We start from the raw sequence: 23,524 nt of genomic DNA on the forward strand, positions 1-23,524 counted from the left end.
GAGAGAGAGAGAGAGCGTAGTTAAAGAGCGCCATCTTGAAGGTCTAATATCAACATAGCAACTTGCAAAATCTTCAAAGATTCCTTAAGTGGCAACATACAGTATATGATTAAAGAAATTTTTTGTGGGCTCAGCATCGTATAACAGACAGAAAGATGATGAAAGCTTAGACTTATTAATAACCACTGTTAACATTATATTAACAGGAAAAAATTATATATTATAGTACGATGTTGTGCAGGCGTTATTTTCCTCGCGAGTTTTAGCGGGAAAATGCTCCCTAAACTGCTGACCTTGGGGAGGGGCTCATTTGATTACAATCTATTTTTATTTTCCATTGATTGTATAACTATCACGATACATGCATGGATATTCTTAAAAGCAAATAAAAATATAAAAACATATTTCTGATATTAAGCAATGGATGGTTCATAACTGTTTATGTTTGAAAAACAAAACCCTATTCTTTGCGTCATCTTTGTCCCAATCCCCAGTGTTCCCACCATCACCGAAGAATAATTGAATTTCAGCCAAACAACTGAACTGTGGTAGTTCTTTAAATTCGAGAGAGAAAATTTTGATCCCATCAGCCTATGTTCTGTCCTGATTTGTCTAAATACAATAAACATTGTATTATTTCCCTATTTCCCGCCTTCTAGAATAGACCAAACAGAACAGAAAGGAGTCTAGCGCAGCGTTGCCAGTTTGGCCTTTTTTCAGGCCAAAAAAACCCCTCAAAATTGGCCTTTTTTTAAAACAGGTTGGCCTTTAGTAATATGAAAAAAGGCGGGCCTTAAATACTATATATTTAGCCTTTTTCTATTCACGGGTTGGCCTTTTAAAGCTTCTGTTGATTAGATGTTGGCCTTTTCACATTTAGAAAACCTGGCAACCCTGGTCTAGCGCACGCGCACTGTCCTCCTACCTGGGCCGGCCCCACCATTACCCAGTCAGTCAGTCCGTAAACAAATTCTGCTAGACACTTATCCTGAACGCACGTATATTGCAAATCTTAGTGCTCATAATACGTTGATATTCGTCTCCCCGTCAAGCTAAGGGAGCGTACATTGCTGCCTGCCCATTAATTGAAGGAGGTAAGTCTTGATATTGTTTTATTTACGGCTTAAAGTTTGTTGAATTTATAGCTTGGCTGCCCCCGCCGAGATGCGTACCATCGCCACACGAGGTATTACCCCCAAAGCGGTTCGGGGCGGATGTTGTTTACGTTTATTATTATTATTATTATTATTACTATCCAAGCTACAACCCTAGTTGGAAAAGCAAGATGCTATAAGCCCAGGGGCTCCAACAGGGAATAATAGCCCAGTGAGGAAAGGAAATAAGGAAATAAATAAATGAAGAGAACAAATTAACAATAAATCATTCTAAAAACAGTAACAACGTCAAAACAGACATGTCATATATAAACTATTAACAGCATCAAAAACATATGTCATAAATAAACTATAAAAAGACTCATGTCCGCCTGGTCAACAAAAAAGCATTTGCTCCAACTTTGAACTTTTGAAGTTCTACTGATTCAACCACCCGATTAGGAAGATCATTCCACAACTTGGTAACCTCTCCTTAGAAATCTGAGTCAACTGTTGTAATTGTCCGCTGAAATTTCATACGCAGATCATAATCATCTTTCGAACGTTCACTATTAGGGACTTAAAGCCTCCCTCCCCCTTTCGCTTATGCTATTTTGCTTACGTAACCATACTCTGTCGTACCCATACCCGATGCCAAGTCCTGCTGGGGCGGAGAGAGAGACGAAGCCAAGGTTGAAGATTGTTTAAACTGAAACCCTTATTAACGCGAAGGAAGGGTTGGTTTGGGATGACTTGGCTGTGGGCCGCTTTATTTTCCGAGACCCCTTTTATTTTGATTCAAGCAACCTCTACGATTGTTATTGTTTTTCTTAATAGTTAAAGGTAGCTATTGTTACGCTTTCGAAGTTATTTTATTTTAGTTTCTCATTGCTTAACTCAAACTCATAGATTATTTGTTTCCTTATTTCCTTTCCTCTAAAATGTCCCCTTATTTCCTTTCCTCTAAAATGTCCCCTTATTTCCTTTCCTCTAAAATGTCCCCTTATTTCCTTTCCTCTAAAATGTCCTTATTTCCTTTCCTGATATGCCCTTTTTTTTCTTTAAAATGTCCTTATTTCCTTTCCTCTAAAATGTCCTTATTTCCTTTCCTCTAAAATGTCCTTATTTCCTTTCCTCTAAAATGTCCTTATTTCCTTTCCTCACTGGCATATTTTTCCTTGTTGAGCCCTTAGGCTTATAGCATCCTGCTTTTCCAACTAGGATTGTAGCATTGCTAGCAACAATAATACTAGACTGCACTCCTCTGAAATGTCCTTATTTCCTTTCCTCTGAAATGTCCTTATTTCCTTTCCTCTGAAATGTCCTTATTTCCTTTCCTCTGAAATGTCCTCATTTCCTTTCCTCTGAAATGTCCTCATTTCCTTTCCTCTGAAATGTCCTCATTTCCTTTCCTCTGAAATGTCCTCATTTCCTTTCCTCTGAAATGTCCTCATTTCCTTTCCTCTGAAATGTCCTCATTTCCTTTCCTTTAAAATGCCCTTATTTCCTTTCCTTTAAAATGTCCTTATTTCCTTTCCTCACTAGCATAATTTTCCTTGTTGAGCCCTTAGGCTTATAGCATGCTGCTTTTCCAACTAGGATTGTAGCATTGCTAGCAATAATACTAAACTGCACTCCTCTAAAATGTCCTCATTTCCTTTCCTCTGAAATGTCCTCATTTCCTTTCCTCTAAAATGTCCTTATTTCCTTTCCTCACTGGCATAATTTTCCTTGTTGAGCCCTTAGGCTTATAGCATCCCGCTTTTCCAACTAGGATTGTAGCATTGCTAGCAATAATGATACTAGACTGCTCTCCTACCTTACTAACTCACTGCCGTTTGTATTCCGTACTCTCATCAAGTTGGAATGCTGCAAATCCCTGGAATAGGTTTAAAAGTAGTTCAAAATGGCTGAGTTAGTAAGGGTGTATGTCAAAAGAATGGAGCCTTTGTAGTTTGTTGGGACAGGCCTGGTACCACCAGAAAATTAGTAAAAAAAAATGTCCGAAATCGGCTCGTTTTATATATGTATTTTATATATATGTGTGTGTATAAAGGGAATGATCACAGAGTGAAATATTAAATTCACTAGTTTTGTAAATGCTTGTCCCACCAAACTACATACTAGGACAGGGTCACGATCGCCAGAAAATAGTGAAAATCATCACCCGTCGAATATTTCACGGGAAGTTTAACTGTTAGAGTGAATTGACTAAATTTATAAATAATGGAGCCTTTGTAGATCAGCGGCCAGGTCCTCCCACGGGCATAGCAAACGGGAATTTCTTCCCGTTTTCTAACCGTTCGAAAGACGTGGGCGTTGTTCTACAAAAGGATGTTCTGCCAAAACTCTAGAATAGAACACTGCCTAACTTGAATGGGCCCACCTAACCTTACCTACAAGACGTGCCTATCCTTAACGTGGAGGCTAACGCCCTCTGCGACCCCCCGTACATAGCTGTATAATTAATCTTAAACCTAAACGGGAAGGCTACGCCCCCCTTGCGACCCCCCTTATACTTGCCTATTCTTAATCGGAAGTCATACATACATGTGGCCGCTATCACTCATACACACAAGCATATTCTTAATCGGCCGACATCATGCATACATGTGGCCGCGATCACACAAACCAGAAACGGAGAGGGCTGTACTTACATTATTTCCGGTTCAGCTTGCGGGTTTATTCGTAACCTCTACAACGGCCCCCTACTTATTCGGAGTCACTGAAGTCCGAGTCTTCAACTGGTATTGCCTTTCTGCCAAGAGACAACTACTACTTCTTTTGGGGGGGCCACTTTGGGAGATGTAGGGTGATGGGGCACCTTTTTTTGTGGATGGTTTGTTACACTACGTTGTGGAGGGGACGGGTGTTGGGACGGACCAGGACTTTCAGAATCAGAATTGTGGGTATTGAGCGAATAAACACGTCGCGACAGAAGTTGTACCAATCAACTAGTGTGTGAGAGGCAAACTTTTTGTACAAAGGGAGGATCTGGTTATGAGAAAAACCGTAAATAAAACTGGCTAATATAACAAATACATCTTCGTACAGTAGCTTTGATCGTGAAAAAAAACCTACCGTGGTTAGGGGCGATCTTCTTTCGGCAATAACTATATGAACGCCAAAAAAACTTAGCTTTTCCACTATTCACCGATTTTCCATCATACTTATAGTGTATATCACCGATACGACATTTTGCACAAATGCCTGAAAATCACCTAAAAGTCCCATTTTATATAAATATTTTGTAAACTCAGCACTTCTTGTAAAATTCATAATCCTAATCATACTAGGATTGACTGAATTGAAAAAAGATTCACACGTATCTACACTGATTAGTTGCCATCGCGCCGCGTGGTTAAAGAATGAGCATTTCCGACCCTCGATGGGTGCTCCTGTTTCTGTATTTGAATTTTTGGAAAAAATGAGTTTTGATTGGGTGAAAAAGTTAATCCAAGTTATCCCCAGGTCAAGTGGGGTACCATTGGGTCGTTTCAAATTGCCGCGGCCGATTACTAATTCAGTATTCAGCTGCTATGGCGCTGTTGATTCGATCAGAACGTCATCTATAGGGAATTCTAGGAACTGTGGAAGCGAGAAACTGCGTGGCAAGGTACAGAGCTCATTCAACTTATAAATTTCACGTCAAATTAGATGGTTTTCAAAATCTTTGTATATCGGTATAGTAAGTACTTGCCCTGGGTATTTATAACATTCTGAACAGTTAATATTCTATAAAATTTTCCGATAAAGTTGAAAATAAGGCGGCCGCTATTATACATACAGGTGGCCGCCATCCTACACACATCCCAAAATTCTTGTCCCAACAATCAACATACTAGAATCACTCTGCGCATGATTGTCGGAAACGTGCGAGAAAAGTGGACAACACCTAACCCAAACTTCCCCCCTAACTTGACCTGCAAGCTATGTCCTTACCTTCCTAATGCCTAAGGGGTGGCTAACGCCCCTGCGACCCCCCCCCCCCCCAACACTGTCGCTATCATACAAACACCACAAACCTACCTAACATAACCTAGTAGTTTCCAGGTCACAACACTTAGTCGAGGGCTAGCCCTTGGACCCCCTTCGTAAGTCTCTCTCCTACACCAAAAAGCTATGGGCAGCACTCTAAAATAAATTTATATCTTAACCCCATTGTAATAATGATAAAGTTACTCAGGATTACCTTAATATTCGTTGTCGCTGAAGTCTAAATTAAGGCTTGTAGGTTAGGTTAGGTAGTATTCTACACGTGTTCCTGTTAGTCGATATGGGTCGTAAGTTATTACTTTGATTCCTGTTGGGAATTTAATGTACTTTGTACTGAAGCATAGTTGAATGTTGATAGGTTAGAGCAAGAGGGAGTTTTTAAGAAAAAATAAGTTTGTTAGCAGTACTTTTAATATAGAATATGCAGTTCAAAATAGGTCTGAAAATACTGTATTTGTTTGATTGTCTTGCAATGTCGTAATAAATATTGTACTAAACTGTAACAAAATAAAAGTTCGTCTCAATACCAGTAACAGTAGAAAACATGGGATGTAAAATATGCCAAGTGGCTTTCAGTGTTGAAGGGTAGTTGGTATGGTAATTAGGATTTACAGTATAGTCTGACAATTTTAAAATTAGGGTAAGGGGTATTCAAGGTTGGGTTATAACCCAAGTAGTCTACACATTTGCCTTGGATTTCTAAACAAGGAAGGTGCCAGGGCTCTGATTTAGTTAAAGGACATTGCAGGTACGTATACACCCCGTTAGGGTATATCCGTAAATATTTTACCATATTGAAGGAGAATAAACTTTGAAAACAACAAAGAAATTTGACATACATCTTTTACAATGTTGCCATTTTAATGTTAAGATTGCATTTGATCGGCGTTGTTATACATATGGGATGTGTGAAAGAATGGGTTATTTCGATGAGCTATTAAGTTGCACGGGTAGAGAGAGAGATAACCTGCAGCGGTTTTTTAAACTTTTCCGTACTGGTGACAGGCTACTAGTTGACTCTAGTGATAACTTTGTTGACATAGACACAACACAATGATAGCTTAGCACTCACTCACATCTTCAAAGCCATTCCCCCAAAAAATGCCTTCAATGCATAAAGTGTTTTCTGTATTGGAAACAGTATCCAGGAATTTTTTTATATTTCAAAGGCAATTAATTGAAAAGCAACAAGGAGATGATATCAATGTCTATGCTATAATTCAGTGCCTCACTCACTTTATGTATTCTTTAATTTGTGATGTTCACACACGTTTCATGTCAGATGACATAAAAATTTTGCGCCTCGACGCATCTGTGAAGTAGCGACATGGTGAGGGTATTTTCTTGGCTTGACTATCCCCAAACCTTGGGTTTAGATTGGTGGTACCACAGTAAAATGGAATTTTGTGGCAATATACTACGAATGATGAGAAATTGGACTCTTCAAGTGAGGAGTGTGTAATATCCAACTTCAAGGTGGTACTTACTTGAAGAGAAAGAACTTCCACTCACTTGAGCAAATTAGCATAACTGAAGGGTTCTCCACTGATGTTTTCTGTTCAGGGCCTAAAAACTGGCATTAACCTCAACTAAATCTCAAGAAAGAAATGACTAGCATGATTCGGGCATCAGTAGATAACCTGAATCATATGTTTATAAAATTTGAATTTTTGTTCTGAATTAATTGAAAAGCATACTGTACAGGTAACAAGACACCGACATCCTTTCTGTACTGTACAGTAGCCATTTTACTGACGTATGACTTTCACTTTCTTCCCGTCTTCCTACTGTCATCTTTCTACCGACCTCTTCCCATATTTTTACTTGCATCTTTCCGTCTTATACAGGACCCGCATATTCATGTCTTCTTTCTACCCGCATGTTCAAGTCTTCTTTCTAACCCACATCTTACGTCTTTATACCTACAGCGTCCCGTCCTTCGACCCATGTCTTCCTGTCTTATACCCATGTCTTTCAGTCTTCTCTCTACCCATGTCTTCCTGTCTTATACCCATGTCTTTCAGTCTTCTCTCTACCCATGTCTTCCTGTCTTATACCCATGTCTTTCAGTCTTCTCTCTACCCATGTCTTCCTGTCTTATACCCATGTCTTTCAGTCTTCTCTCTACCCATGTCTTCCTGTCTTATACCCATGTCTTTCAGTCTTCTCTCTACCCATGTCTTCCTGTCTTATACCCATGTCTTTCAGTCTTCTCTCTACCCATGTCTTCCTGTCTTATACCCATGTCTTTCAGTCTTCTCTCTACCCATGTCTTCCTGTCTTATACCCACGTCTTCCCGTTTTGCTCAGAGTTTGTTTCAACTGAAAAGAATACAATTTAACCATAAAAGAAACCCTTTCTGATGCCGCCCAGGAGCATCAGTGGTGGACTACCCTTAAATATGCACCCTTTGGTGTAGATGTAACAGTTCCTCCTTTACTTAAACCAGGTGGCTCTGTCACTCACTGTCTAAAGGAAAAAGCAACCCTTTTTGGCAGATGTGTTTGACAGCAAGCAGAGTAATGAGAAACTCTAACTTCTTCGTTCCTGTTTTCATGAGGCTAAACTAACAAGTTTAGCTTTTCGATCTCATGAAATTAAAGCTCTGTTGATGGACCTTGATGCTTATGGGCGTGTAGCCCCAATGGTATTTTTCCTTTGTCTTTATTTTTATTTATATATATATATATATATATATATATCTCTGAGGACTGCAGATTTCTTAGCTCCAAAGATATGTTATTTTGTGCAAGTTAGCTAGAAGAGGCGCTTTCAGCACTTGTTGGTGAATTGGTGATGTTACTCCACTATGTAAATGTGTTTGTGATAACTCAAGTCCAACTGATTATCATTGTATTTCCACAACTCCCATATTATATAAAGTTTTTGAACGTCTTGGAGCATGTGATGCCCTTCTTACAATCTCCAATGCTGTACAGAAATCCCTTGATTGTGGTCAGGAAGCTCATATGATTGGCCTTGATTTTAGTACTGCGATTGACCGTGTTAATCATGATGTCCTAGTTTTCAAACTCTCAGTCGGGAGTAGGTGGGTCGTTTCTTAGCCTCTACATTGAATTGTTAAGTAATAGATTGTAAAGAGTAGTTGATGATGGGCTCCATGGGGAGTATAGGAATGTGATATCTGATGTTCCTTATGGTAGTATTCTTGGCCCTTTACTCTTCATACTGTATACACATGACGTGGTTTGGTCTAGAAAACAAGCTTGTTGCATATGCAGATAGTCATTCTCTTTGCATCGATTCCATCTCCTGATTGTAAGTAGGTTGAGGACCATGGCTCCTCAACATCTGGATCTCGGCAGTGATAATGTTTCTTTAACTTTGTATGACTTAAATTTTAGGTGTGATTCTCGACAGCATTTAATTTTGAGAAAGACATTAGGTCTGTGTCATCTTCATTGCACAGAAATTTGCATTGTTGAGATAGTCTTTCAAGATTTTTGGTGATCAATTTATTCTGAAGTGTTTTAATTCTTTCATTTTACCTTGTTTCGGGTATTGTTCTCCTGTCTGGTCTTCAGCTGCTGATTCTCGTCTTAATTTGTTGGACAGGAACTTTGTCTATTAAATTTCTTATTCCTGATCTAGATATTAATCTTTGGCACCGGTGTTCAATTAGTTCATTATGCATGTTGCATACGGTTTTTTATAATTCTGATCATCCTTTACTTTCAGATCTTCCGGACAGTTCCATTCTGTTCGTGATACTAGGCAGGCAGTTAATTCTAACAGCCAGGCCTTCTCCATCATGAGGCTCAATACTACACAGTACTCTAGAAGTTTTATTTTAGCTATGACCAGTTGTGGCATGATCTTCCTAATAGAGTACTTGAATCAGTAGGTAGTAGGTTGGCCAGGGCACCAGCCACGCATTGAGATACTACCACTAGAGAGTAATTGGGTCCTTTGACTGGCCAGACTGTACTACATTGGATCCTTCTCTCTGGTTACGGTTCCTTTTCGTTTTGCCTACACATACACCGAATAGTCTGGCCTATTCTCTTCTATCCTCATACACCTGACAACACTGACATTACCAAACAATTTTTCTCTTCTCAAGAGGTTAAGTACTGCACTGTAATTGTTCAGTGGCTACTTTACTCTTGATAAGGGTAGAAGCTACTCTTTAGCTATGGTCAGCAGCTCTTCTAGGAGAAGGACACTCCAAAATCAAACCATTGTGCTCTAGTCTTAGGTAGTGCCATGGTCTCCACTATCTTGGGTTAGAGTTCTCTTGCTTGAGGGTACACTCAGGCACACTATTCTATCATTTCTCTTCCTCTTGAATTGTTAAACGTTTTTATAGTTTATATTGGAGATATTTATTTTAATGTTGTTACTGTTCTTAGAATATTTTTTTTCTTGTTTCCTTCCTCACTGTGTTGTTCTCCCCGTTGGAGCCCCTGGGCTTATAGCATCCTGCTTTTCCAACTAGGGTTGCAGTTTAGCAAGTAATAATAATAACTTCAAAAGTTCAAACTCTCAGCAAATGTTTTTATGTGAACGGTGTTACATAAGTCCTATTATAGTTTATACATCAAATATCTGTTTTAAAGTTTTTAATGATTTTTAAATATTTTATTTTTTCATTACTTATCAGTTAATTTCCTTATTTCTTTTCCTCACTGGGCTATTTTTTCCTGTTGGAGCCCTTGGTCTTATAGCATCTTGCTTTTCCAACTAGAGTTGTAGCTTCACTGGTAATGATAATTTTTCCCGTCTTTTTTTTACCCACATCTTTGTCTTTTTGCCTTGTTTTCCCTTCTTTGTGCTGTCGTATTCCCATATTATTTTTGCCTGTGTCTTCCTGCCTTCTTTTTGCCATTGTGAGATGTGTTTTTGTCTTTCTTTATATGCATTCATGATGCTATCTTTTCCATAATCTCTCACTTGATTCATAGTTATTCTACTGGCATCAACTTTCTACTAACATATGTTCTAATTGTTAGAAGATAATTATCAGGACTTTTTGTCTGTCATGTGGTCTAGTAGGATATTTTTTAAGTTGCTTTGTATATATTTTATATGATTTAAAATCCTATTTGACGACATTTTGTTGTAGATGTCACACGTGGCCCCTCTAAACATCTAGTTCATTCTAAACAGCTGTGGTCTGTTCTCCAATAGCATGGAAATCCCATTTGACCACGTTTCATTGTTGACGTCACATTCGTGGCTCCTAGAAACATCTGTTTCAGGCTTAACATCTGTGGTCTGTTCTGAACAGCTGTGTTTCATTCAGAAAAGTCGTGTAATTCGCCAGTTGAAAGGGGGTTAATGTTTTGGTGATATGATAGGGGTAATTGTATATAATTATTGGCAATTTGCACTACCATATAAATTGTTGAGACTGTCAGGAAACCAAAAGCTCATATTTTTATGATGTGCTTGAATTTACCAAAAATATAGATGGATAATTTCAGTTAAATTAATTTTTTGCAAGTTATATTCATTAAATATATAGTGTTTTTCCTCAGAATTTCTAATCCATTATACATTATTCAAAATCAGGACTTCGATGATTGCAAAAATAGTTTCGATGATTGCAAAAATAGTGTCCTGAGTTTAGAATAAACTATTTCTAAAAATAAAATATGACCAAATTAAACTAAGAATTAATCATAAAAACCTGTTTTATTGAAGAGGGAAGCTGGTAAACTTTGACCGCTAGCATTTTTAGAGGAATAAACAAATTAACACTGGATCAAGGAAAGTTAAAAACTGAATAATCAGAGCAATGTCCTGAACGTTGACGCTAACAATGACAGACGAACACGTGTGGGTCATAGACCCTGGGTTCACACGAACAGATCAAGCTGGCTTGTGGGTTTTCAATTTGTAGATAATTCCATGCATGGTTGGATGTGGAGGATCATTTTTTTTGTTTTAGGTTGAACTACCCATTATGAATGTAAGACCATATAAAGATATAGTACTTGAATCATAAAAAAAAAAAAAAAAAAAAAAATAGTGTTCCCATGAGCAATGAACCTTGATGAAATTTGTATAATCTATGTTTTAGGTGATGCGATTATTACCCATAAAAAATAAAATTAATATAAACGAATATTTTGGGATAGTGTTAAATACATATTCCAGAAAGATATGTCCTAGTTACTTTTCTTATTATCTATGCCAAGGAAGTAAGTTTTCACTTCTTTCATGTTTGTTTGTCATCAGACTAACTCAAAATGTTAGATGAATTTTGATGAAAATTTCGGAAAAAGTCAGAAATCGGCTACCTTAGAAGTCGTTAGACCTTCACTATTGATCCAAAAATGGTATCAGAAATGTGGTAACTGAGAAGTGATTAGATTTTCTCAGTGGTTTGGATCAGTATCCAGATCTTGGATTATTTTAAGAGATGCTTCACCATGGCAAGATTAAACCAATTTAGAAATTTTTACTTATAACTAGACAATTAAGACTTGGATTATTTGATAGAAATGTTAGGTATAAAGCCATCGTAAGGTTTATTAATCACCACATTAGGATCTTTAGCTGATAGTAGTCTTCACAAACAAACAAATGTGATCTAGTGAAGGTTGAGCTTAGCTGCTTTAGCGGAGGTCTGCGATCTGAGAGCTTTATTTATAGTATATGTAAAGATTGATATGTGATCTAAGAAATCTAGGTATGGACAGTTTTACAACAATACATAAATCTACATATCTTGAATACATAAATAAATGATAAAGCTCAACATGTCTTGGTACTGTCTGTATCAAAAGGCCTAGTCAGTACTGCATATCAATTAAGATGCTGTTTTATGTATGCTTTTTATATTGGTTTTACATTTAAATAGAGGCAATTTCTTGATTTGATTAAGGCTATTTAATAACAATTTTGTGGTAGTACTTGTAATGTTATAACAACAGTTGTTGCCCTTTGCTTACAGTATAATGATGAAATGTTGGTGGAGGTTTGGAGGGGATACAGTTAGATTATCTGGCAAGCCAAGCCACACTATAACTGTCAGCCATGATTACAAAGATACCTGTTTGAGCCAACCATAATCATTATGGAGATTAGTGACAGGAGCTTACACAAAATTTGATTAAAGTCAAATAAAGGAGTTTTGGAGTTTATGAGATGTGCAGGTACTTATTTTCTGTATGAATCTTTCTTGGAATAGAGTTTTGGCAGTGTCTGTAGCGTATAAAATGAGTGAGTTACTGACCATGGGGCTATTAAGTTGAAGGTTTTACTGTACAGGATATTGATCCATATTTTTACAATGTGGTTGAGGGTTATGTTGAGAAGCTTGGTTATGGATAGTACTGTATTGTAAAATGTTGTTTTAAAGTTGGTGTTGAAGGTTTAAGAAGAATTCTTATATTCTAAATTCCTATATATTATGAGTTTTACCCCTGTTCAAGTATTTACCATTAAATTTGGCAATCATCATGTGAGTGATTAAATTAATTTGTTTATATGGCGCTACATCTTGACTAGTATAAAGTTAAAGTGAGTATTTGATTATAAGGTACTTGTACATATTTAAACTAGAATGTAGGTTTCCTTTGTTTACTTCACTATCACACCTGCATGAAACTGGGCATTAATTATAGTTATTTCTATACTTGTTTGATATTTATACACATTCCCCTATGCTTCCCCACTGGTTATCTTAAAAAAAATATAAAGCCTAATATTTTTCTTATTTTTGAAATTGGAATATAGGTGCAAGACTAATCTGCTATGATAGTTGTTGATTAGTCTTTTTGTTCAGTATACTATTCCCCAAAATGCCTCGTGTGACCTGTGCCACCCACCTCCCCCCCTCTTCCATTGCCATTTACATTAATACAGTATTACTAACTGGTTGACCTTTCAGATCAAGTATGGCATTTTAGGTAATAAGTTACTGAACAGAAGACTCAACCTCTATCATAGCAGATTAGTCTTGCATCTGTCTGATTTTAAAAATGAGCAAAATATTAAGCTTTAATATTTGTTATGGATAAAATTCTTTTCATCAGGCACCCGTTAGCAGCAATGCCACTCTAGCAAGTACCTCCCCCCCTTTTTTTTATGACCCCACATATGTTTCCACTTTCAGATGTTGGTACATATGTCCATGTAACCAAACTACTCTGGGTTGCTAGTTTATATTTCCATATACTGTCATGTAATCTCATACTCCACTAGAAGGCCACGAATCTCATTACTCTACCAGAGGGTCAGGGCACGGTTATTTTTAGTGTTCACGTCGACATTTCTATAATTAATTCATGAAAATTGTTTATCCATAGTCAGCCACTGCTTATTATTGCGGGTCTTTTGCTAATCTATTTATTTTTCCATTGCAGGTTAAGATGAGTCAGTCCCCTCGGCGAAGCCTCAATGGGGTGTCTCCCTCCCGAGACAGATCTAGGGACCGGGATCCTTCATTTTCAAGGTCAAGGTATGTCGTACAGTAGTGATACATAGCTACGTAATTTAAATATATACAGTATATATATGTATGTGTAACACAACCTCACTTGAATTTCCTTATTTGCTGTCTTTAAATTCAGAGCATCCCTATGGTTGGAGAATTCCGCCTATATTAGGCAATGTAAATTATAAATGTTTGTATTTTTTAACTTCTAAATATTCACTCAAGAAATACATATACATACTCACTACTGACTCCAGGCCCATGTGGTCCTTAGCCGCCTCTACAAGACTCCTCCACTCTTCTCTATCTAGTGTGATATGTCAGCAGGCAGGTGCGCCAGGTCTCGGGTTAACCATTTCATACGTGGTCTCCCTACGGGTCGTCTTCCTTCTGGTCTACCAAGCATCAGTCCCTTGGCAATCCTGCTCTCCTCCATTCTGACTACATGTCCAGCCCACTGCAGCCTTTGTGTCTGTGTGTGTGTGTTGTAATTTTTGACTGTCTTTAAAAGGAATTTTAGGTTTTCATATAGAATTTTGTAAACATGCACATGTAGAATCACTATTAAAACATTGTTCCATGATTAAATAGTTCATGCAAAAGAATTTATCCTAGTCAGTTGGCCTGAACATCAAAGCCAACAAGCTTATTAGAGTGCTTAATGGTCCTTGTATGACAAGTCAGCAAAACCACACATGGCTGGTTAGGCCAGAAGTCAGAAATGGTGAAATGTTGACATCCAGGTTAAAGGTTATACCGTCAAAACTATTCCAACCATAGTAATATAAGTTATCTAAAGCACATTTGTCAATATTATAGTAAGAGTTTTATAAATGTGGTGTTTTCAGGTCGCGTTCATCGGACCGCCGCGACAGCTACAAGTACTCTTCACGAAGGTCAACCTCTCCAAGGTATCGTGAAGACCGTTACAGAGATGACAAATATTCTACATCATCAAGGCGACGCTATTCTCGATCACCATCTTACTCCAGAAGCCGTCGCGGCAACAGGTGAAGGAAGATTTCTATTTCAAGACGTACAGTATATTGTTTTTATGTTTCTTATTATTGAGCACCAATCATTTGTTATTAAACAAAAATAACATGTCTTCACAAGGAAATAATGGCTGATATACAGTATTATAGTAAGCCAATCATGTAAACTTGCGTAAATTATTCAAATTACAGCTGGGTTTATGGGAGGGATGTAAGGGGATTTAAAATTTTCACCTTTCCTCGGATGAATATCAAAACGTTTGGTATCATCTCGATAAGAGTATCCATATCCAGTCAAGTTCCTTTCAAGACATTTTATTGGCTGGTGTAATTATGTATTTTTAAAAATTATAGATCTCGCACTAGATCCCCGATGTCCACTCGCCGCCGTCATCATGGAAGCAGAGAAGATCCCAGTCCCAGCAATTGTCTTGGTGTGTTTGGATTAAGCATCTACACTAGTGAGAGACAGGTAACAATAATTTGCTTCTGCTGTGTTAAAGTAATTTTTAAGATATGTGATATTGAAGATTCTATTTCACAAATTGGGACTAATTATGCAAGTGATTTATGCATTCTTTTTAACTAAAGTATGGCACCTCTAGCAAGAGGCTTCTGTATCGTTAGCTTGGCCCAACTCTTGCTTCACTTATTAGTTATAACGACAATGACTCGTTAAACATTGTGGTATTTTTCATTACAGCTTCATCATCTGTTTGGGAAATATGGACCATTAGCCAAAGTACAAGTTGTTCTTGATGCTAAAGTGAGTATAATATACTATTTGGTAATGTACTTTAATCTAAGAATTGCCTTATCAGTTTTGCAAAATAATGGTTATCTTTTTTAGTGTAAACTTTTTGTTCCCATACTAACAAACCTTCTGCTATTTACTCTATATCGGTGGAGTTGCGGGGTAGCAACCCTACCTAACCACCAATAGTGGGTGGGGGCTACCCAGCCACCTATATTAACTCACGGTTCAATGAATCACGTCACTCTTTACTTTTAGCTGGTAAAGAGCGGATGTCTCCTCTTCCCTTTAAGGCTTAGCCATTTACCACTATTCCTTTACGCTCCTTTTCTTTACGGATATTACTTGTGTTTTTACGCGACACTCCATTCCAGACTACTGTGGCGGGTTCAGATGTCAGCGTTTGTTTTGTGAGTTACCTGAAGGATTCCTCAGCCCTGACGATTCCTAGAAGGGTTTTTTTTCTTGACCCTCGGAGGGGAGAAATTTTTAATTCTCCAATTATTCCTTGCCGCTTCGTGGCATCGGGTTGCGAAGTCGACTAGGCTACTTTCCGTTCGCCCTTCCTTTGTCTTCTGGTGATGACGAGTATTCTTGCCTTCTGCCGATCTCGTCTTCCAACATTCTGCAATTTTTTCTCTCACCCTACAGGCAATGTTTCAGCTCACGTATGCAGCTCTGTCGGTTGAGGATTGCGAGATCGAGGAAGATCGTCAACCCACGGATTTCTCGTCAATCGCCAGGTCGGCGGACTTTCGATCTGTTTAATCATCGCAGGGGCGAGACTCATCATCGTGTCTTCTTGTCAGTCAGGATAGTGTTCGCGACAATCCAATGATGAGTTCAGAATTTATTCTGTTCAATGATTACAAGGGCAAGACTCGTCACCTTGTCTTTTTGGTCGGTTAGATTGTTGTTCGCAACGGTCGGATGTTAAGACACGCATTAGGGTGTCTTGTGACGATCAGTGATCGCCACGGTGTGCGCTACAATCACAGGATCGTAGATTATCGCGATCTCAAAGTTGTTGTTCTTGAAGACGAAGTCCCTCTCCATTTCCTCTTCTGGGGGATTACAGTACTTCGGCAGGATTCCCATTAGGGAAATCCCTTTGGGGACAGCTGAGAATCAAGCCTCTGCTTTTTCTCTAGCAACACTTTGTTAGCCTTCATTCGAGATAAAACTCGGACAACAGACTGCTGCTAGGAGGTTCGCCTCCAGGTGGAAGATATTCCCTTTCTGAGGGAGAGTCTTTACACAACCTTTATGCACGTTTGCGCACACGCTCAAGATCGTGAGTTATACACTCACTGTCACGAGCTAACGACGATTGTGGTCTCTCACGTTAGCACCCACGATCGCGAGTGAGACGCTCGCGACCACTATTACGACACTGGTCTTTCCTCAGCCCTCAAGGACGCAGGCGATCATGAGCTAAACACTCGTGATCGTGAGTTACACTCGGGTCTCGCTCGTGACAACAATTGTGACATTAGTCTCCCCTTCTCAATTTTTGAGGACGGTTGCAATCACAAACAAGATGCTTGCACTTATGATTGTGAGTTGCACTGTCACGGGCGAGACTCGTAACCATGATTATGACGCTAGTCTCTACATCTCTTGAGAACGTTCAAGTGATCACGAGCAAGACACTCAAGATCTCGCTCACGAGCGTGATTTACACACGATCGCGGGCGAGACGCTCGTGACCATGATTGTGACGCTAATCTCTACAACCCTTGACCATTCAAGCAATTGCACTCGTGCTCACGAGCATGAATTACACGGTCGCGAGCGAGACTCTTGTAACTGTGATTGTGATGCCAGTCTCTCCAACCCTTGATAATGTTCACGTGATCGCGGGCGAGATGCTCTCGATCGCGTTCACGCTCACAAGCAAGGACGACGCTCGTGACCCCGGTGGCGTGGTCGCAATCAACAGCTAAACACTCGTGATCACTACCTGGACTCTAGTGATTGTGATCACGAGCGTCTTGTGGCCTTGAACATGATCTAGATATTCGTGAATGCGTCAGAAGCTCGTGATCTGAGTTACATGCTCGCAGTCACGAGCTAGACGCTTGTGACTGTGATTGCGGTCACTCTGCTCCCGATCGTGAGTGTAACTCACGGGCACGAGCCAGTCTCATGATCGCGAGCTACATACTTTCAGTCCATATCCCAGGCTAGTTGCTCTCGATCAAGAACTAATAGCTCATGTCAAGTGGTATAAGCTCACAATCACAAGATTGGCTCATGAACTAGATGCTCTTGATCATTCATTCTAATGCTTATGATCACGATCTAGTCACGCACAAGCTCTCGACGCTTACGATTGCGTACGACACAATCATGAACTACATGCTCACGCTCGTGCATCTTGGATTTTCCAGATCTCAGATTTGTCAGCTACCAATCACCGTTTTTCAATGGCTGGACGATCCCCATTTGCAGTTTTTTTGTTTAACAACTAGTCATTCGTTGTCTTACACGACGGTAGCTCGTCATTTTCACTTGCTGCCCATTTTCACTAGTCAGAGAATAGTGTCCACCATAAGCCTTCTCCCTTCTAGGCCTCTAGTTCGACAGCCACTTCATGATAGGGAACTGCTCAAGAGAGCACTTTCCTAGATAGCATAGATCGTCTCTCCTCACTCTTAAGCTTACTCTACTGTGTCAGACCCTGCAGATTTGATGGAAGTACGGTATTTTCCCCTATGGGAACTCGAGAATACACCCTTCTGCGATGGGGATAATACGTTAGTTCAAGGCTCATTGCCCCTTGATCTTTGGATTCTTGTTTTTGTGTCACATACAGGGCATCTTGGGTTCCTAAAGTTTTCTTGCCGTTGGCGGAATCAGTAGGATCCGCTTCAAAGTGGCCAGGTTTATTTATGTATTGAATCGGCACACACAGGAATTCATCTCCCATGAACGTACATGCTTTTCTCATACACTTCGTTCATACTACAGGAAGGCTTGCTAACAAATGCCTCAAACCAGGTTGCTGCTTTGGTTGCTACCTTCACCCGTGTTTTCCTGTTTATTATGGGGCTACTCACAAGCGGCATTGCTTGAATAGGAACTATGCCAGTTAGACAGTCTCCTGAAGCAAATCGGATCTCTGATGTGATAAGGGAGGCAGATTCTTTGAATCTATTTCTCCCCCCCCCTCCCCCCCGTCTAGCGAGAGACAATCTCTAGGTTACCGCCATTCTCTTCCTCTTAGGTAAAGAAATTCAGTGCTGTCTAATCGATAGCCACGGCAATTTACTTGCTATGGTTCGGGTCAGCCCTAGACGGGTGACTGACACGAATAACAGAGTATTGAAATTCAACCTCCATCTGCTATTGTTCTGAGGAAACATCCATTATCTATACCTCATGAAACTTTGGGTTGTTCATAAAGTTGGACGATGACTTTCTCCCATAACTGGAGCTCCTCCTTAGGCCGGCCCGAGTGGTTGGGAATAAATATATTCCTTTCTCATAAGAGAACCCCTCTCATGAGCTCAAAATAATTGGCTCATGTCTTTTTTTTTTTTTTTTGCCAAGGAAAGGGAGTCCAGGCTGAGCTAAGAATACTATCTTGTATCTTCCTCTAGGAAATGGTAAGCAGTCTCTATTGTCATCTTCATGATTGGAACATCCGATCTCATAGGAAGATGGGGGGGGGATGACGAAATATAGCCATACTTCGTCGGTTCAAAGTCTACTTTGTCTCTTTTCGTGAGACAAGCTTTACCTTCAAACTTTGTCATGTGTGGGAAGGTTTTGCGATCAACCAGTTACTGTAGCCTCCTATATAGGATCAGCCCTCGTTTGGATGACCTCGGCCTACTGACTGATTTTAAAGTCGCGAACTCCTGAGAGTCATCTTCTGTTTACCTTGATCTATAATTCGAGTAATCGAGGGAATGACACGAAGGTCATAGCCTATACGGATATCCGTGGACTGTGTCATTACCCTGTAGAAACTTCCGCAGGTCCGTCAAGACCACATTAATTCCCGTTAAGTGCGACCACTGAGGAACTATCCGGGTCCCAGGTCCTTCGGCACTAGAGATCATCCTTCTCTTGGTCCTCCTCGTTTTTATTGATTTGACTCTTCCTATAGAGACATCAAAGAAAAGCTGGGGAAGACCATATACTGAACCATATGTTCTTTGGACCATGATCAGAGCACAAGTGATACCGTCTCCTAATCCCCTAGTAGGCACCTTCTTTCTTGGGGAAAGTGCTGAGGAGAACGACAGTGATTCGTCGGTTTCCCATTCACAATAGAACACTTCCTGGTCCTACGTGGTTTCCTCTTCAGGATATCCTGTCCACGGGCTTGGATTTTATAGACTCCTGCAGGAGTATGCCTCCTACAGCCTCTGTTTTGGAGGTCTTCCTTTGGGAATCGGAATGAATATCAATGACAAGCTGTGATCTTTTTGCAGAAGGACTGCTGTCTCCTGTTCGGTTCCCTTTTGTGAGCAATTTTCTTTGAGAAAGGAATAGACGGCTTCTCCCCACTTACATGTACACTTCTAGTCGGACTTGTCTCATTAAGGGACTCGACTAGAGCTTCAGTCTAGCCTTGTCGTGTTGCCGAAAAGACAGGTCACATACAGTGGCACATCTATGAATTTGGAGAACCCATTAGTCTTCCTTTGCGACTAGATACTCCGTAATTAGTTGAATGAAGTCTTTTTCAAGTGCTATTCTTGTCTTGCACTCAAAACTTGCCAATGAAGGGAATCATGCTCTTAGGCATAGGCAACGGAAGACCATTGCTCGACCATCGAGCATCTCCAATTGTTGCTCTGCATAGAGTTGAACCGATTACCTGTAGTGTGGTAATGCAGCCTTCTACGGGATGGGTGGCTCTAAACTGCAGATCTTCCCCTGATCCCGAAGGCTGGTCTTTCCCAGTGTGACACTCGACTAAAAGAGAGATGTACCCTTTCTGTCTCCCTCAAAGTCTCACTCACGGCAAGAAACCAAGTAACATCCTATTTTTTTCCGGGCAGCTTCAACCTCAGGTTCAAGCCCTCCAACTGGGAACCTGCCGCTTTGTAATCAAGGCTGTGTCACAGGTCATACCTCAAGGAGGGTGATTATTTAGCCCCAAGGGTATAACACACTGGGTCAGATATTAGTCATTGTTTTTCTTTTTTATGCCATTGATTATGTTAAGGCCATACCTCGCTTCTTAGGTTCAGCACGCCTCGCTAACCCTAGGAAAGTCAAAGGAGGTTGTAAGGATCTCGTCCGTGACGGGGACACAGGTCCTACACCAGTCACAGAATCCGTCCATAACGTTTTCAAGCAACTCCTTTGTGACACAAACCATGCCATTGGTGGGATGGAAAGGTGTCTGATCTTCACCTCACCCTGGTCCATAACGCTTTCAAGCAGCTCCCTTGTGACGAACCGTGCCTTGGTACGGTGGATACGTGTCTAATCTTCACCTCGCCCTACCTACAAGACGTGATCCACGGAAGACCAGATACATTTTCTCTATCACTCCTGTGGTGATGACACAATAAGTGGTTCAATAATACTTTGGGCTCCATGTTGGATAAGTAGCAGAATGTTGAAGGCATTGGCTACCCGGGGTAAGACTGGGATGAGGGCTCCTATTTTAACTAGTAGTACCTTCTTACCGAAACTTTGATGATATCTCTCACAACTACAGTTGGTGAGGTTGCTATTATACTCACTTCTATTATATGCGAGGTGAAAGGTATCCCTTGATTAGTCTAATCCTGTACTAGAAAACGCAGGTCAATGACTAAACCAGTAGTTGGACTTAACCACTCTCCTAAGAGTGAGTCATAATATAGATAGGGGAAGGTTTGTAAGTATGGGAACAAATAACAAATTCGGATATATATATATATATATATATATATATATATATATATATATATATATATATACAGTATATATATATGCTTTTTTTCATGTTTTTTTTTTTTTTCTTCCTTGGAACACTTTACATGACCTTATCTGACTGGTTATATCAAGTTGCACAGTTAAAAATTTTACCCAGTTTTGCTTCCAGTACAGTTGCTACAGTAATGTGGACCTAAATTTTTATATGTAAAATAGTATCAATAGTTCAACAGCATATTGTCAAATAAACGTTTGGGAATTCAACAAATGAATTTTTTCCGTGTTAAATATGGAAAGATTGTGAATTTTTTTTTAAAACCTTTGTATTTTACTTATATTTTATTTCAGACTGGACGGTCACGTGGTTTTGCCTTTATATATTTTGAGCATATGGAAGATGCGACAGAAGCTAAAGAACAATGTACAGGAATGGAGATAGATGGCCGCAGAATTAGGGTGGACTATTCAATCACAGAACGGGCTCACACACCAACGCCTGGTATCTACATGGGAAGACCTACAAAGTGAGCATGTTAAAATATATTTAGGGACTAGCACTTTGTTCTAATTTTTTATTAGTATGTTTTCATAGTCTACTAAAACTAAAATTTCCTTGTTTACCTACTTGATAAATTTTTATTCATAATTTTTTAAAGGCAGGTAAACTGAAAATTTTTATTTATGCCAAATATTCTTAATTTCTTTTAATTTATTGTTTTTCTTAGGCTTAAGTTCTTTTCTTCATTTATTTTTTTACCTTATATGAACATTTAATTTTCCAGTAGATCCAGTGGATATGGAGGAGGTGGTGGAGGAGGAGGAGGAGGAGGAAGAAGAACTGGTGGTGGCAGTGGTGGTGGTGGAGGAGGAGGAGGAGGTCGTTACGGTGGTGGTTATGGAAGCGGTGGCGGCGGTGGAGGAGGCGGTGGCAGTCGTCGACGATCCCCATCACCTTATCGTAGTAGAGGCCGTTCGGGAAGAAATTCTTACAGATCGAGATCTCGCTCCTATTCTCCACGTAAGTACCATATATTTATTTGAAGCCAAGTGAGCTGTAAAGATGTTGAAAGATGTTTAAATGGAAATATTTGAGGAGTTACCCAAGTTCTCTTTGCTAGTACTTCTTTTCCCCCACTGAGCCAACTACTAGTCTGTGTTTTGTGTGTGTGTGCTGCTTTGATACATGTTAGAAGTAGCATTGAAGGTTGTGGGTATGAAGGCAGTTTATTGATGTTTGGTGTTTACATAAAAAATGAATTTCCATTGGCAGGGCAAAATGTCATTGAAACATTTTATTTGAAAATAAAGGCATTTTTTCTTTGTTAAACTTATTTTCAGTGAATGGCTTTTTGGGGAATTATTTAGTATAGGTTTTTTATGTTAAATGTTAAGATGCTAGTGAGGTCCCAAACCTTTGGAAGCTTATTCACTATAGTCCATTTCTTTTAGCGATGCATATTTGCACCGACTCGCAGCGGTGCCCTTTTAGCTCGGAAAAGTTTCCTGATCGCTGATTGGTTGGACGAGATAATTCCAACCAATCAGCGATCACGAAACATTTCCGAGCTAAAAGGGCACCGCTGCGAGTCGGTGCAAATATGCCTTGCTGAAAGAAATGGACTATAGTCTTGATCTGGCTTTACAGGAATCATTATTTTAATGTTGCTAAAGTACACAAAGTTTACTGAATGGTAAACCACTCATAGATGTGTTCTGTTACCAGTAACTAAATGTTTCTGTTGGAATAGTATTAGTTATATCGATTTGGTTATATCACTTCAAAATGAATTTGGTTTTTCATTAACTACACAAAGCTTAAACGGGTCAAGATATAGAGAAATGTCTTATTAGTACCGTTTCCTGACATTATTCAGATATTTTTTATCTTGTTTTATTTTAGCATTTTCCAATTGCGATTCTCATACATGGCATAAAACTTTCATGTGAGAGACATCTGCAGTTTGGTATCAGACCAGCCATAGGTAGGCAATAAGATTGAAAATTCCAATCTTCCTGCTTCTAGTTTTGTGAAGGTATCCTCTTTCCTTCCACTTAGTACATTTTATTGCAATTTATTTTATGATTTCAAATCTAATAGCATAAACTTACACATCACATTTACCTATATAGCCTATATGCCAAACCATACATGTTCTAATGCTTGTTTAAGTGAAATTATATTCACAGTAATATTCTAAGCATATTTGACTCGTTCACTTGTATTGGCTATGAATTGGAGTCGTTATTTTCACAAAAATTAAGATTATTTGTCAGCAAAGAGTATCTTTGCAGTAAGTAAAATTTATTAAAAAAGTAGCTTTCAACAATTGGCTTTATTTGCCCTCCTACATGGTATTAGGAACCAGCTACTCAATCACCTGTAGACATATT

At 39.3% G+C, this 23,524-nt stretch overlaps 1 protein-coding gene across 11 annotated transcripts in view; it reads left to right on the plus strand.

The window, feature by feature from the left end:
- The first annotated feature begins 927 nt into the window (after positions 1 to 927).
- The window catches only part of LOC137621463 (transformer-2 protein homolog alpha-like), a 40,823-nt gene continuing 18,226 nt past the window's right edge, over positions 928 to 23,524 (plus strand). For 7 of the 11 annotated variants that reach the window (XR_011040240.1, XR_011040243.1, XR_011040241.1 and 4 more), the window contains exons 1-7: positions 929 to 1,094; positions 13,428 to 13,522; positions 14,347 to 14,508; positions 14,848 to 14,965; positions 15,197 to 15,259; positions 21,482 to 21,657; positions 21,916 to 22,151. Coding sequence is in view for 5 of the 11 variants with exons in the window: in XM_068351789.1 (XP_068207890.1) it covers positions 13,434 to 13,522; positions 14,347 to 14,508; positions 14,848 to 14,965; positions 15,197 to 15,259; positions 21,482 to 21,657; positions 21,916 to 22,151 (844 nt within the window). In the remaining 6 variants the exon portion in view is untranslated. Of the gene's footprint in view, positions 1,095 to 13,427; positions 13,523 to 14,346; positions 14,509 to 14,847; positions 14,966 to 15,196; positions 15,260 to 21,481; positions 21,658 to 21,915; positions 22,152 to 23,524 lie in introns of all 11 variants that reach the window. The other 4 variants (XR_011040245.1, XM_068351788.1, XM_068351793.1 and 1 more) reach the window with 2 other exon arrangements.

This window comes from Palaemon carinicauda, chromosome 28 (genome assembly GCF_036898095.1).
Source record: "Palaemon carinicauda isolate YSFRI2023 chromosome 28, ASM3689809v2, whole genome shotgun sequence".
NCBI classification, from domain to species: Eukaryota; Metazoa; Arthropoda; class Malacostraca; order Decapoda; family Palaemonidae; genus Palaemon; species Palaemon carinicauda.